Here is a 15,511-nt window from a genome sequence, read left to right on the forward strand (position 1 = left end):
TCTTTTAGAGAACTGTGTCTTCTTCATCTTTTTGTCTTTAGAAACTAGCACTGTTGCTAATAAACGAAGTACTCAGTAGATCCTGTTGGAGTCATATCTGAATTTTCTGGAATGAGAGCCCATTAATCTCCAGCCGACAATAACCAGATAAGATAAATTGAGTCATTTACTCAGCAAAAAAAAGATTACAGTTGGAAAAATAAAACTTTTTTAGAGGAGCTTCATTACTTTAGATTTATCAGCATTGGGAATAAAGAATTGGTTGCTTTGATTTATAAGCAATCTGCCTGGTGGTGCTGCTTGTCTTGAATGCTGATGAGTGAAAATTGCAAGTGTCCATTGTTCTGGAAGCAAGTGGCGTAATTTATCTTATGAGAATGGAGAGAGGAGTATAGAGAGTGGTTCTAATAATAAGCTTAAGGGGCTGAGGGAAAAGTATTGCTCCAAAACAGAGACTCACAGTTTGACTATCCAGTGGAAAGTAAATCTTAAAATTAGTAGGGCAGGTTAACAATTGAGGATTAGCTCTTTAGAAGGAAGGTAGAAAAAAACAAAAGTCCTAAACAGGTATGGGGAAGGGAGCCATGTTTTAATTCAACTGAGAGAACAACACGGCCTGAGTTGTCGTGAACACAGTTCTGTGTTGGAATATGAAATGTGGTCAAAGGAGCCCTTGTGGTCACACTCCCCAGGCCTCACAGTTGCCCGTGTTTCACCTTCCATTACAGCTCTCCTCTGTTATAATTGGTTATGTTGTTCTTTCCTTTGTATTTGCCGTTGCAGTGTTGCAAGCCTCTCTCTAAAAGACTGACATCAGTTCCTGTCTTTTGTTACTCAACATAACACTATTCTTCAAGCCAAAGGCGTTAACTCCATCTATATTTGAAATAGGAAGGATGTTAAAGAAAACATGATGAAGGAAGAGTTACCACACTGGAGTCTCTGCCAACAGGTTGCCAGTTGCTCTGGTATGGCTCATTTTCCTTGCAGAGATGGTCTGCAACCAAAGTTACACTAAATCTTTTTCTTTTTTTCCCCCCCAAAGTGACTAGTATCTGTGTATGCACGCATGCATATTTATCACGTTTTCCATTTTTTCTTATATTTAAGGTAGAAAAGGATATTGAACATTGTAAATAGAAAAAAACCTCACTCAGAAAAATCATAGTAAATGTTGAATGCATATCAACATTTTAAATGCTGTATTCTGCATTAGGAAATTATAAAAGAATGTCAACTGTTTCAATTACCTGTAAAATAAGCCCATATCGAGATGTCTATTTGCATCTGGGTTTTGGCAACATCAGATATTCCCCTTCCTCAGAAGCCTGGAAAATTTACCTTTGGGGAACTGGAATGGCAACAGCTCTTTAGAGGGGCAGTTTTCTTTCCTGTGCTAATTCCTACTAATTAATGCGTTTGATACTGTGGGTGGGCCCTGTGAGTGAAGTACTAAATTAACTCATGAACCAACTCCTAAGTATCACACAAGTGCTTTCTTTGCTTTTCTCTTTCCTCCTGTCCAGCTTATGCTGCTAATTCCAAAAACAGCAGTGTCAGTGAATTTAAGAAGGAAGTCACCTCTTAGCAACCCTTGAGAAATGATGGGGAAGGTGATCTAAGTGTGATTGATGGTTCTCATGATACTTGCTCCAAAAAAATAATTGATCCTTCGTTGTGTGGCTATAAAAGCAACACTATACAGAGAGGGGCAGAGCAGAAGGAAGGAAAGACACTGGAGGGTTGAGGCAGCTGACTTCTATTAAGAGAAAAAGAGACAGAGAGAGAATTTAATTTACCTTGAACCCTATGGTTCAGGCATTGGGATAAAATGAAGCTTACTATTTTGCTGAGCACCCTTTGGCTTCATTTGGCTGTGGCTTCAGAACCGTAAGGGAATATTATACACTCTATTCATATTAAAGTACCAGAGAAGTGACCTTTTAAATATGTTCTGTGTTAAAATTAGATATTTTACCACTTCTGAGACTGAGCGCTGTTTTGCCTCATAAACTTTAAACAAGTGTATGAAGGGAGTTGACATGTTTTTCTTAAGATACTTTTCCCTGCCTACTTCAAGTTTGTTGTAATAAAAAATGAGTTATGTTTCAGGACTTTTTCAATAAGCTAACAGTGCTTTCTCTGCATGTTCTGCATGTCTCCTACATAGGCAATATATTCTATGGGTCTCCTCTGTGATCCAGAGTCACTCTACAGAAAAGGCCTGTCTCCACCTTTTAAACCTTAACGAGTCTGTATCCTTGAGCATTGTCCTAGAGTATGGTGAAGTCAATACCACTATTTTTGACCAGTCTGTGGAGGAGGAGAACTTCTATGCTTGTGCAGATTTCAAGGTGAGGCACTGAATTTGTCGTTTCAGAACTTTAGATGGGAACATGAAATTATTATTTAAATTTTAGTTTTAGAGGAATAACAAATCTTGATTTCAGATGAATTATGGAAGCTAGGGAATAAAATGAGAGAATTTCTGAGGCAAGAAACAAAATGTAAGTTTACATAGTCAAAAAATTTGTGAAATATTGCCATTTTTCTATTTATGGTGTAATTATAAGACATAATTACTGCTTTTTGGTAGAACTGTTTAACAAGATGAGACAATAGAATCTAGGTAGAGGGAAGCAGAATTGAGACTTAGGGCAACAACAATAACAAAAATAGAAGGCAAGAAGACAAAAAAGTTTATTAGAAACTGTTCTCATGCTAAATAAAGAAATTGTAACAAGTAATCTCATTAAGAAATAATGGGCTTACAAGGCTCTCTCAGACTGAGAAGCCAAATTAAGATGTTTTTCACCTTCTTAGCGTCTAAAAATAATTGTCCCATTCTCTGTTCTTCAACATAAACAGGTTTCTCAGAAGTCCTCTGCACAGTTAGCTTTTGTGACATTGCTGGCTAAGGGAGATACTCTTAAAATCTTTGAGAGGAGGTCCGTAGCACTTGTTTCAGAGGTTGCTGAAGAGACAGTAACCTTCGTGCAGACGGATAAACCCATTTATAAACCTGGAGAAAACGGTAAGTCAACATTCATGCTTCCTTTGTGTCACTGACATTATGAACACAGTCTTCAAATTTAGAGCAACCCAAACATATGAATTTTAGTCTTAAATGTGTCCTTAATGTTATAGAATCATAGATTTTTAGAATTTTTACTGGTTGACTAGGTCAATTATAAAATAATTCCCTCAAACTCCAGTAACCGAATGCTTTGCTTCTTAAAATTTTGCATGCCACTTTTACTTTGAACAAATGCTAGTGACAGACTTAATACATTGGTTACAAGCATTGGATGTGGAGCAAAAGTGTTTGGTGGGAAAGCTAGTTAAATCTCTGTTTAGACTCATTTTATCTGTAGAATGAAGATAACCAAAGTATCTCACTTATACAAATATTGTGAGAATAAAATAAGATAGTCAATGTAAAACAGTACCTAGCACAGAGTAAAGACTCCATAAATGACATTTATTATCACTATTATTATTATTCATATCAGAAGTAATCATGAATCTGAAAACCAAAGCAGAGCTCTTCTATTTTCTTTATTATTGTAAGTAGAAGGTAGCAGAAAGAACACCAAACAAGAGTTCAGAAGGATATGGTTTTCATCTTGACTCTGTTAATAAATTATTGGCTTTTGCCAAGCAAATTCTCATCTTAGAGATCTTCAGTTTTCTCAGTTGTAAAATAGAGGGTTAAATGAGGACATCTGTACGCTTTGTTCTAAATTATATGTATATGCTTCCAATGTGTGATTTATTGAAAAGAAAAGAATTGAAACAATTTGTATGGTGAGATTTTTTTAGGCTGCATTATATTCTCTCTCTGAACTTATTAAAATGCTGTGATGACAATTATGTGTACAAAAGTAGCTAAAATGGTTTTCTAGAATTCTGCTAAAATTAATATAATGTAATATTGTTAACATCAATACATTTTTCTAGAAAAATTGTGTCTAACTCTTAGCATACATATTTCACATTCATCCTCTATGACTCATCCTGCCACCAATTCCAGGGGTGGCAGTAGCTAGTGTCAGCTTTGGTAACAACCAGCATTGTCAGCAGAGGAATTACAAATGTGCAATAAGAGATCTTTCCAAATGGAACTCAAATCTCAAAGGATCAAATCAGAGCTAGGGGAGAAGGGAGGACAGCATTCTATGACAGCAAGGCAACTCATTCCCATGTCTATTTGTAGGCAATTTTACCTGGGAGAGAAATAACAAGAAAAAAATATTTCCCCCTCTTTCTTTTCTTTTAGTTCAAATTCGAATTGTGACACTGAATATCAAGTTCAAACCTGTTGATGAGTTGGTGAGTTCAATACTTTCCAATGGCACAATGAAATTTAAGCAAATCAAATAAATCTATTGCTATATAAAGTGTCCTCAGGAAGTTTTTCATAAGTATGAAAATAGATTCTAACATAGAGAACTATATAGGTATAGTTTCATTGCTAAACCTCAAATTTAAATGTATAACTTTCCTTTATCATGAGTTAATTTATACTTCTTTAAGACTTCATCATGCAAAGAAAACATGGGTTGCATGAAACCTTTGCAGTAGAAACTTTGCCCTCTGGGAAAGTGAGGGCTAAGTCTCAATACTTAAATTAAGTCAAGTAATCTTTATAAATGCAATATGTGGCCAAAAAACAATGCACTATTACAATATTAACCTACATTTTCTTCCTCTTTCAGTATCCTTTAATCACACTTCAGGTAAGAGATCGTTTTTTTCATTTCCATTATTTTAAATATTCAGATAAATAGTGATTTTTGTCTAGTTTTCATTATGCATAGTTACAAATTAATACAAACTAAAAGGGGGAGGAGAAATCTTTATAAACACAATGTAAGACATCAGATGAAGAACTAAGCAGAGGGCTGTCACTTTTAGTATAGTCTCTGTGACAATGCAATAACTTAGATTTTTGAGGAAAAGAAAAGATTGGGCTCTTTTTAAAGGAGGTTTAAAATTGCTTAATTTTGGCTGCTGGCCCTTCTCAATCTTAATTTAGTCATATTTTGCTTTAAGGAAATAGATACGTACAAATTTAGAAATTAGCTAGAAGGTGATATTATAAAATAGAATTTTGGCTTTCAGAAAATATTTAATGGGTCTCTTTCTACTAATTCAAATCTTTAATATTGTGTAATATAACATTCAAATGTATTTTAAGTCTTTTGGCTATCAGGAGATAACCATCAACTCCAACATATATGTTTGAATTTCCACATAAACTATATGTACCATTATTATGAACTGATTCTGAAGGTTAATACACTGAGCTGTAGGTTTGTTATTAATGATTATGTGTGTAAATATACACTTCAAATAGTCTTCTTTATCATTTAAGTGTTTCTGACTTTGTTATATGAGTGACAAAGAACTCATCCTTCTAGTAGGATGGATATTAGGTCAGCCATTTTCATGTTTCTGCATGATTAACAGCCTATGAAGAGTGTTACCTTCACAGCCTAATTCAGCCACTATTGTGTTCCATTGAAAGCAACAGAAAGCTTAACTGACATTAGTGTAAGTAAGTAATGAGCCATATGTCTGAACATAGGCACTCCAGAGTTAGGCAGCACCAGCATGCTGTTACCAAGGATCCAGGCTTCTTCTACTTCTTTGCCATCCTCAATGACTTGTTTTATTTTCAATGACAGCTGAATCTGATTTTCTTAGAATTTTTACCCAGTGACTGACACATTTAATTTTCCAGCACTGAGTCACATGGGCAATCCTTATTAAAAGAAAGTCTGGACAATTAATTTAGCTTTCCAGACTTTATTGTAGAGGAAAGAAGAAAAAAAAAAGTGAGTAGAGAATAATGTTTTTGTTTCTTTGTAGAAATTTTTTCACCAGGATTTCTTAATCGCAATTGGATGATATCAATAAATGTATTGAGCCACACTCATATAAGCTGCAATAGGCTAAAAGCAAATAAAAGAGAAAGGATGGCATTAGCAATCCTTTCCTGTTGGAGAACTTCTATTTAACAGCTGTTGCCTGCAGTGTGGAATTCATGACCAACTTACTCACAAACCACACAGTGACATGTTTATAAGTACCAGTATCTCCTTGTGCATCTACTGGTGCTTGTCACTATACTTGAGAGAGCACCACTCTGGAGCATGCACACTGAGTTTTAAATTCTTTAACTACGCAACTCTGGTTCAGGAAGATCAAAATCAAAAGCAATAATTATAAATTTTTTTTCTTATCTTTTTTTGGGTTTAAGAGAGACATACTATAAGATGGATTTTGAAGATCTAAGAAAATTGTGTTGTTTTTACAGTTTGAGATATTAGTTTGGTAAAATGGTAGAGCATTCTTTATTATTATTATTATTATTTATCTTTATTGTTGAAAGTATTACAGGTGTCCCATTTTTCCCCCCACATGACCCCCTCCACCTCACTCCCACCCCCTCCCCAGGCCTTCACCCTGTTATTGTCTGTGTCCCTGGGTTATGCATATATGCATACAACTTCTTTGGTTAATCTCTTCCCACCCTCCACGCCCCCTTCCCTCTTCCCTCTGAAATATGATCATCTGTTACATGTGTCAATGTCTCTGGGTCTATTTTGTTTGTCAGGTCCTTTTGTTCATTAGCTTCTTCAACAATTCATGCAGTGCTGGTCTGGTGGCGATGAACTCCTTTAGTTTTCCTTGTCTGAGAAGCTCTTTATCTGACTTTCAGTTCTAAATGATAGCATTGCTGGGTAGAGCAATCTTGGCTGTAGTTCCATGTTTTTCATCACTTTGAATATTTCTTGCCACTCCCTTCTGGCCTGCAAGGTTTCTGTTGAGAAATCAGCTGACAGTCATATGGGTGCTCCCTTGTAGGTAACTAATTGCTTTTGTCTTGCTGCTTTTAAGATTCTCTCTTTGTCTTTAACCTTTGGCATTTTCATTATGATGTGTCTTGGTGTGGGCCTCTTTGGGTTCCTCTTGTTTGGGACCCTTTGTGCTTCCTGGACTTGTAAGTCTATTTCTTTCTCCTGGTAGGGAAAGTTTTCTGTCATTATTTTTTCAAATAGGTTTTCAATTCCTTGGTCTCTTTCTTCCCCTTCTGGCACCTCAATAATACAAATGTTGGGCTGCTTGGAGTTGTCCCAGAGGCTCCTTATACTATCTTCATATTTCTGGATTCTTTTTTCTTTTTGCTTTTCTGGTTGGGTGTTTTTTGTTTCCTCATGTTCCAAATTGCTGATTTGATTCTCAGCATCCTCTACTATACTGTTGATTCCCTGTAAATTATTCTTCATTTCAGTTCATGTAGCCTTCACTTCAAATTGGTACTTTATTATGTCATCGATTTTCTCAATTGTTTTTGTCATACTCTTACTAATATATCCTTGAGCATTCTTATAACCATTATTCTGAACTCTGTATCTAGTAGCTTGCTTGGTTCTATTTCATTTAGTTCCTTTTCTGGAGACTTCTGTTCTTTCCTTTGTGACATGTTTCTTTGCCTCCACATTTTGGCTGCTTCCAAGTGTTTGTTTCTATGTATGAGGTAGAGCTGCTATGTCTCCTGGAATTTGTAGGGTGTCTTTGTGTAGTAGTTGTCCTGTAGGGTCCAGTGGCTCAGCCTCCCCAGTCACCTGAGCTGGGCCTTCCAGGTGCTCCCCTGTGGGCTGTGTGCACTGTCCTGTTGTAGTTGAGCCTTGGTTGCTGTTGGTGTCACTGGGAGGAACTGACCCCCAGGCCAATCAGCTGTGAGGACCAGCTGCAACTACAGCCAAAGAGCTGCTGTGCTGGAGACACCCCTATGGAGCAGGATTTACTTCAGTGGAGCTTTGGTGCTCACCAAGTGCACCCCTTGAGTGTGTCACTTGTGGATGTGGTAGGGTTGTAATCCAGTGTGGTCGAGTCTGACCACCAGGTGCACTGTCTCTGGGGCCTCCCGGGAGGTGCAAAGTCAGCCTGCGCCAGTGCCTTGCCCAGGACCACCCAGCATGAGCTACACAGCAAACCGTAGTTGGCTGCTGCTTGTGCTGGGCTTGGCATTGTCCAGGAGAGGCCAAGCTATGAGCCAATGCAGCTGCCGCTAGTGCCAGGCCTGGGGCCACTTATCAAGCCCTATGGGGCAGCTGCTGCTTGTTTGAGAGATTTTAGGAAAGTCCTAAGCATGAGGCTCGAGAGGCCACTTGCACAGAAAAGCCCCTGGAAATGGCCTGGATGAGCTGCAGGTGGGGAGGGGCGGGGCCTCCGGGAATCACGGGGCAGGGCCAAAGGTGCGAGTCAGGTGCTGGCGATTCAAATATGGCGCCTGCCTGCCGGCTGTGCGGGGAGGACTCGCCACAGGAGCCATGGCCTCTGCCAGCCCTTCTGCCTGGGAGGAAGCGGCCCCCCCACCTCTCGCCCGGATCTCAGGCAGGTTAGTTCCTCCCCGAGTGTCCCAGGTCCTTTCCGGCTGCTGCCCGGCGCTGGGCTCAGAGGGAGCGTCCGAGTGAGTCCGTGCGCCGGCCCTTTAAGAGGAGCTGCTGGGGCTCCCGCAGCCTCCGTGACCCTCAGGGACAGTCCCCGCTGGTTTCACAGCCCGGAGTTGTGGGGACGTCTCATCCCAGCCCTGGAGCCCTGAGCTGGGGGCCCAATGTGGGGCTGGGACCCCTCCCTCCTCGGGGAAACCTCCACCGCCGAGATTCCCTCCCGGGTTTACCCAGCAGCACCGGGGGTGGGCCCGCGGCGGTGTCTCCGATTCAGCCCCGATCTGCCCGCGTCCCCGCCCCTCCTCCCGGTCTCGATGCTCCTTCAGCTCCCTGGTTGTGGGGCTTCTGTGCAGCCGGATCTCAGGAGGCTCTGAGCGATGGTGGTTCTGTATGTTAGTTGTGATTTTGATGTGGTTGCGGGAGGCGGCGGGGGCAGGTGTTGCCTACGTGCCATCTCGTTTCTCCGGTAGAACTTTCTTTACTTCCCATAACTACAGGAAGTACCCAAATGAAGAAGGAAAGGATAATACTCTTATATGACCTCTGGTTTTGTTCTTTGTTTTCTAGGATCCTCAGAACCATGGGATTTTTAAATGGGAAAATGTGGCTCCTTTTCAAAATATTACCCAACTCTCGTTCAGATTGATTTCGGAGCCAATGTTTGGCGATTACTCTATTGTCGTGAGAAGAGCATCGGGAAGGACACTGACACACCAATTTACTGTTAATAGATATGGTAACCCATTGCTACTTAGAGTTGTTCTATATAAATGCAGCTTTCAAAGGATTCAACAAAGTAACTTTTATGTTAAAATTAGGAAAAGTCGGTGAGTCTTTGCTTGGTGCTCTGCGGTCTTCCCTTCTTGGCCTTTCCCGCTTTGTCATCTTTCTTGCTCTTTACTCCTTGCCAGTATCCTTTTTCTGATCCCTGCTTTTTCTTCCAAAGAAATATCTCATTTTATAAAATCTACACAGTCTTCTGGGAAGGATCTAAAAGGTTACAACAGATAAAATGTAAAGTTATGAGAACAGAGAAGAGAAAGGAAAGGCGAATCATTAATCATTCACTGAGACACTGTCCCTTCCTGGTGCCACGCAGAAATCGGGGCAACTGACAAGCGGTCTATACAGACGCATACAAAGGAAAATATTGTGCATAGAAGCATACTCGGTTACATAATTGTAATAAATTTTGCTCTCCAGTGATTGTGGGGCTGAACTATGTTTCTCTTTGTTTCCAGTGTTGCCTAAGTTTGAAGTAAAGGTGAATGTACCACAAACAGTAACTATTTCAGATGAGGAATTCCAAGTGGATGCGTGTGCTAAGTAAGTATTTATCCAGGAGATTTGACTCCACAAGTCAAGGCAAGGCTCAGAGAGAATGAGAAATGAAATCAACCATGTAACTTTATTTATATACTTACGTTAAAATTATCAGACAAGTAATGAATTGTCATTGCAAGATATTTAAAAAATATAAAGAAAAACATAAGAAATTACCTATAATTAATTCTACTGATGCCATTAACATTGGGATTTATTTTCCTCTAATCTTATATTAGAGGAAAAGCTTCTGTAATGGCAAGCATACTTTTCTATCCATGATAATTAAGAAAATATCTTCCCATATTATGCCAATCTTTTCATGAATTCCAGTTCTTTGCTCCATAAATGTCTCTTTGTGGCTATACCAAATTTACTTTACCATTCTTCTGTTTTATAACATGGAGGCTGTTCCATTTTGTTTTTCTAGTAATATTATAGTACGTCTTTGTGTATAAGTGTATAAAAAGTAGCTTTCCAATTAAAAGTTACTTAAGAAAGATTTCTAGAATTGGAATTACCAAAACAAAAGGTGTAACATTCTCTTAGTCTTTTGATTGCCATATTGCTCACTAAATATGTTGTGCCAGTATACAGTTCCAGCAGCTGGTACAAAAATCTCTGCCTTATTGAACCTTCACCATCTTGGGTGTTTTCATTTAAAAAATAGAAGAGGTAAAAGAAAAGAAACCTTTGAAAATGTCTTGGTGGAAAAAAAAGGCATTTTATCAATTTAGTTGAGTTAACTTAAATCTCTTAATGTAAAAAAATTTCTATATGGTTTGAGAAATTTTTATTGTCTTTTTGAAAATTATTTCTAATGCATTTACCTTTTTAAAAAGTGTGGTGCTTTTTCTAAATTTCTAAAAAATAATTAAAAATAACTAATATTTATTGAGTGCTATAAAGGTACTAAGCATTGCATTTCTTATATTCGCACCACAATGCTATCAGATAGGAACTATTATCATTTTTATTTTATGTAGAAAGATAATAAGACACAGAGTATTGAAATAACTTATCAACATTAATGGAGCTTTTTTGATGGCAGAACTTGGATTTAGACCTATGCTATTTGACTTCAGAGCTACTCTCCTAACCAAAAACTCTGTTGTACTTTATGTAAAAATTAAAAATATTAATATTTGCCATATTTTTTAAACATTGTTTAATTGATGACATGCAAATTACTTGCCTTTGAATATTTTCAGCAGTATATTAAAGACACAGGGTAAAACACTGTCTAATAAGCAGGTGAGGTTAGTGCTCATGGATGCCACAAAGAACCTTGAAAAAAAGTTTTTAGCTTTTTTATAGTATTTAAAATGTTCCTTGGACTCTAGAAAAGTAATAATTTTTTTTTGAGTTTCAAAAACAGTAGCTGAACATACGTCGTAATTTCATAAATGTAATATATGAGAAATCATAGATTATTTGTGTTAAAAAATCATGGGATAATCCAGGAACCTAAGTTGACTTCACTTTTAACCCTACACCTAACCAGAATTGTCAGTGGGATTAACATATATAACTTATCTGCCCAACAGCATGCTAAAAATACATATCAGAACAACCAAAATACTTATCAAGTATCATTCAGCTTCATAAAAGACTTGCTAAGCTAAATACTGATTTGGAATTGGGACTTACTGAAACTTCTTTAACGTTATATTCTACTTAGATTTGACATTAAATAGTACTTTAGTATCAGCAATAATAATATCCTGGAACAGGAACAGGTAATTGAGGCAGGAACTGTGTGCTGCAAGGTTACTTCAGGACAGGCTATGAGAATATTATGTACAGGATCTGTGTGTATAAAGTTAACATCAGTGAGTCAGTTGCTTACTTCAAGTTGTATAACACTGTGTCTGTGCATTGTTTCTTTAATATTCCCTGGAATTTAGCTTGGAACCACTAAACACAACAGCAAATTAGATTATTTTAGCAAACAACTTGAGATGAATTGGGCTTTTAAGAAGGAAGAAAACTTGCTGGCAGGTAGACCCATTGGTAAACTGAAGCAATAGCCAGCAAAAGCTTTCAAGTCAAAAACAAAGAGATAATGTTGATTTTGACCTGGGTGAAAATTTAAGCTACATATTTCATGGGCATGTGTTGACCTGTAGATAATACTACAATAGAGTTTTATTTCATAAATAAAAGACAGTAAGAAGAAATAAGATATTTCAGGTATCTTAGTTTTTTTTGCCTCTCTTTCACATGCAACTAATATTTAGAGCTAATAGAGGGTTTTAATGATTTGGGTTGAGTCAAAATCTCAAAAGCATTAAGAATTTTTAAATAGAGAGAAATAAATTAGTGGAATGGAAGGAACATGGGCTGTGGAGTGAGGAAGATCTGAGTTTGAATTTTAATTTCACCAATTACAATGAGGAGAAGTGAGTTACTTGATCTCAGGTTACTAATCTGTAAAGTGAGATAATATACCTACATCTCAGGGTCACCAGGAAAAATAAATAAGATAATGTATGTAAACACTGGACATATACTAGTGTCCAACAATTAGAAAAAGTATTATAATTGATCAATTTTATTATAATGAGTTTTGCTATGTACTAATTTTACATTTGTTATTTGTATTTCTGAATCTTAGTGGACCAAATTCTCAACTAACAACAACAAAAACTCAAATCAATTGTATTTGCTTTTGACTCAATTTTTAAAGAACTTGCATTATTATTTTTTGTGTGTTTCAGAAGAAAATGAGATATTTATTTAACTCCACCCCATAATGACACTATACTTTTGGTCAAAGCATATTTAGTTTACATATATATTTTCTGCTAAAGAAAAAAGTGCTGTAAACAATTTTTATATTTCTATCAGATCAAAATATAAATTTAAAAACTCAGTTTAATCATTAAATCCTATTCACCGAAATTTTTGAGTCTACATTACCTTTAATTTGATTTTTAAAAAGCACCTGAATCCTGCAGACCAATCAAATGCCTAATTTAACGTAAGTTTTGTGGGGACAATATCACCGATAGGTGAGGATTCCTAACAGAATTTGGTCTTTGGAGTGATCATAGTTTAGAGATTTTATATATGATTTCTGAAGAAGACCATAAAATATTACCATGGCTTTTCCCATCTATAATAACCATCTTCTTTTACCAGGTACACCTTTGGCCAACCTGTGCAGGGAAAAGTCCAAATCCGGGTGTGCAGAGAACGTTTTCCCTCTGAGAACTGTGGGAGAGACAATGAAATATGTGAACAATTTATTGTACAGGTACAGATTGTAATCTTTATTTCAAAAAAAATGCTTGTTCATTTTTATGATTATTCTTTGGTTTCATTTATAAAAGGGGCATAACAGTATTTTTATTTTGTGACTAATGGAGGTTGCAGGTAGATAAGGTAAAGAATGAAGAAGAAAATACAATGTTTAACAGCAGTCTCTCAGTCTCTAGGCTGTGTAAATTGTTGCCCACCTACAGAGTAATACGTGTTTACAACTGAAAGCTCATATTGGCTTCCTTGTTTCATACTCTGTCTAGGTGACCTCCTTGATCTTTCTTTGGGGAATCATTAATTATCCTTTAAATAAATGAATCCCTCATAGTATTCCCCATGCAACCTAGAATTGTCCTTATGAAAAAAGGTCATTTGCAAACATCTGCAGTTCTGAGTATCTACGTTTGTTACTTTAGATTTGAAGTTCATTTTCAAAGACATCATTTGCTTTCTTGGTCTGTAGCATTTTAACCTTAGGTGAGCAGCTCTGCCCATCTCTCTGAGGATTGCCTTTGGACTTCAAAAGGGTTTTTTTGTAATACTTCAACAGCTTATATTTTAAGCCTGATTGTCCAGAAGTTACTCACCAAATTTGGTTAACATCCCTTAGGTAAATATCAATATTTGGTAAAGACGGACAGAAACTTATCTTTTAGGTAGGAATTGCAGGCTAAGAAAGGCTGAGCGGAATTTTCCCCCGTCGGCTGCATGCGATTCTGTGGTGTGGTTGAAACGTAATTAATTTAGTCATTTTACCAATGGATGTTCACACAGGTAATGTTTTATTTTTTCCCCCAGTGTGAAAAATATACCAATAAATAATCTGCTAAAATTATCTTTTTATATGAGAGGTTTTATTTATTTGCAGTAGATTACTAAGTGTTAGTTTTCTGAGTCAAAATAGATGACAGATAGATGATAGAATCATATATTAGTTTAATTGAAAAAATATTGACATGTCCAAAAAATTTTCAAGAATTCAAATTTCTGTCAGGAATATATGAATGTACTGTATTTCCCAAATCACTATGAGCAATATATATGTGTAAGAGGCTTAAAATTTTTGTCATTTTGAAAGATACATTTATTTTGTTTAAATATGCATTACTAGTGAGTTTGAGCCTATTTTCATATTTGTGTTATCAGTTTGAATTTTTTTTGAGAATTTTTAATTATTCTTGCTTTTCCTGTTTCTGTGAAATTGAAGATTTTTTTTATTATAAATGTTGTCCTCTAGCTTCAAAGCAAATATTGTTTTTCAAGTCTGTTATTTAAATAGTGACTTTGATTGTGGTATATTTGAAATAGTGAAGTTCTTAATGCTTCTGGGTTCTCATCTTAGTAAAAGGTCTCACCACTATGCTCTATGTGTAGCTAAGTATACTCTTAAGATTTAAAAAATTTCACTAATCAACATACAGTAGTTTTTTATTATGTTCTAAAATAAGAAATTTGGCTTTCTTCCACATGAATATTCAGTTGTGTTAGCACTTAATCCTGTACAATTTTGCTCTCCCTCTTTATTCTAAATCATGCTTATAAATAGTTCATCTGTCTTATCAGTCTTACTCTGACTTTTGTTCATATTATTTTCTTTCTAATATTACTTTTGTGTTCCTAAATAATTTTTAGTTTTCTAATTAATTCTTTTCCATAAAAGTTTAGTTTATTTTGTTGGTTTTAAAAAATGTTAGTTGCTTCTTTTTGTTAAAAACATATAGTGTTCTTTACTTTCCTCACCCATAGCTAAACACCATAGATTTTGATACAAAGCATTTTTTCCTTGACACTAATATCTAGATTATTATTGATTTACCTTACATTTCTTCGTTGACTAAGTATTACTAGAAAATATCTTTTTTCTTAATTTCAAAACAATTAAATTTCTTCTGACTATTTTTATTATTTCTTTTTAATTTGATTGTATTCTGAGATAATTGTTATTACATAAATAGTAAAATTGCCTTTTAACTGCATGGCCTTGGGCAGATTATATAACCAAACTGTGCTTCAGTTTATTCATCCACATGATGGAGATGATCACAGTGTCTAGCTCATATGGTAGTTTTGATAATCAAATGAATTGATATATCTTTCTAGCATCTTAAATTTGTAATTTATAAATACTTTTTATTTTAAATATAACTAAATCTATATTTCCCTAATTACTGATGTCACCAATGAAAGATTACCCATAGATTTTTCCTTATTTTAAGTGATCAGTTTATATTAAATCATGTTTTGGTGTTACACATTGGAGGAGTGCTTCTGTTCTATCTGTTCTCAGTACCTCTCAAGATGATTTTAATTTCTTATCTTTAAAATATTATTCAGTTTGATTTTAACTTTTCTAATTTTTTTATTGTTGACACTATTATAAACGTCCCCATTTTCCTCCTCTTTGCCCACCTCCACTGAGCCATCCTACCCGCCTTCTCCACACTGTTCTCTGTGTCCTTGGG

The 15,511-nt window shown here is 36.2% G+C and overlaps 1 protein-coding gene across 1 annotated transcript in view; it reads left to right on the forward strand.

The window, feature by feature from the left end:
* Nucleotides 1-1,831: 1,831 nt before the first annotated feature.
* Nucleotides 1,832-15,511, forward strand: part of LOC308552608 (ovostatin homolog 2-like) — a gene marked incomplete at its 5' end in the record, with an annotated part of 43,271 nt that continues 29,591 nt past the window's right edge. Inside the window, 8 exons of the mRNA XM_081127823.1 lie at nt 1,832-1,890; nt 2,171-2,354; nt 2,869-3,034; nt 4,280-4,332; nt 4,719-4,739; nt 9,030-9,198; nt 9,704-9,788; nt 12,930-13,044. Of these exons, the coding sequence (XP_080983949.1) occupies nt 1,832-1,890; nt 2,171-2,354; nt 2,869-3,034; nt 4,280-4,332; nt 4,719-4,739; nt 9,030-9,198; nt 9,704-9,788; nt 12,930-13,044 (852 nt within the window). The remainder of the gene's footprint in view (nt 1,891-2,170; nt 2,355-2,868; nt 3,035-4,279; nt 4,333-4,718; nt 4,740-9,029; nt 9,199-9,703; nt 9,789-12,929; nt 13,045-15,511) is intronic.

The sequence above is a fragment of the Miniopterus schreibersii genome (assembly GCF_964146895.1).
Source record: "Miniopterus schreibersii genome assembly, chromosome: 2".
In the NCBI taxonomy this organism is placed as follows: domain Eukaryota; kingdom Metazoa; phylum Chordata; class Mammalia; order Chiroptera; family Miniopteridae; genus Miniopterus; species Miniopterus schreibersii.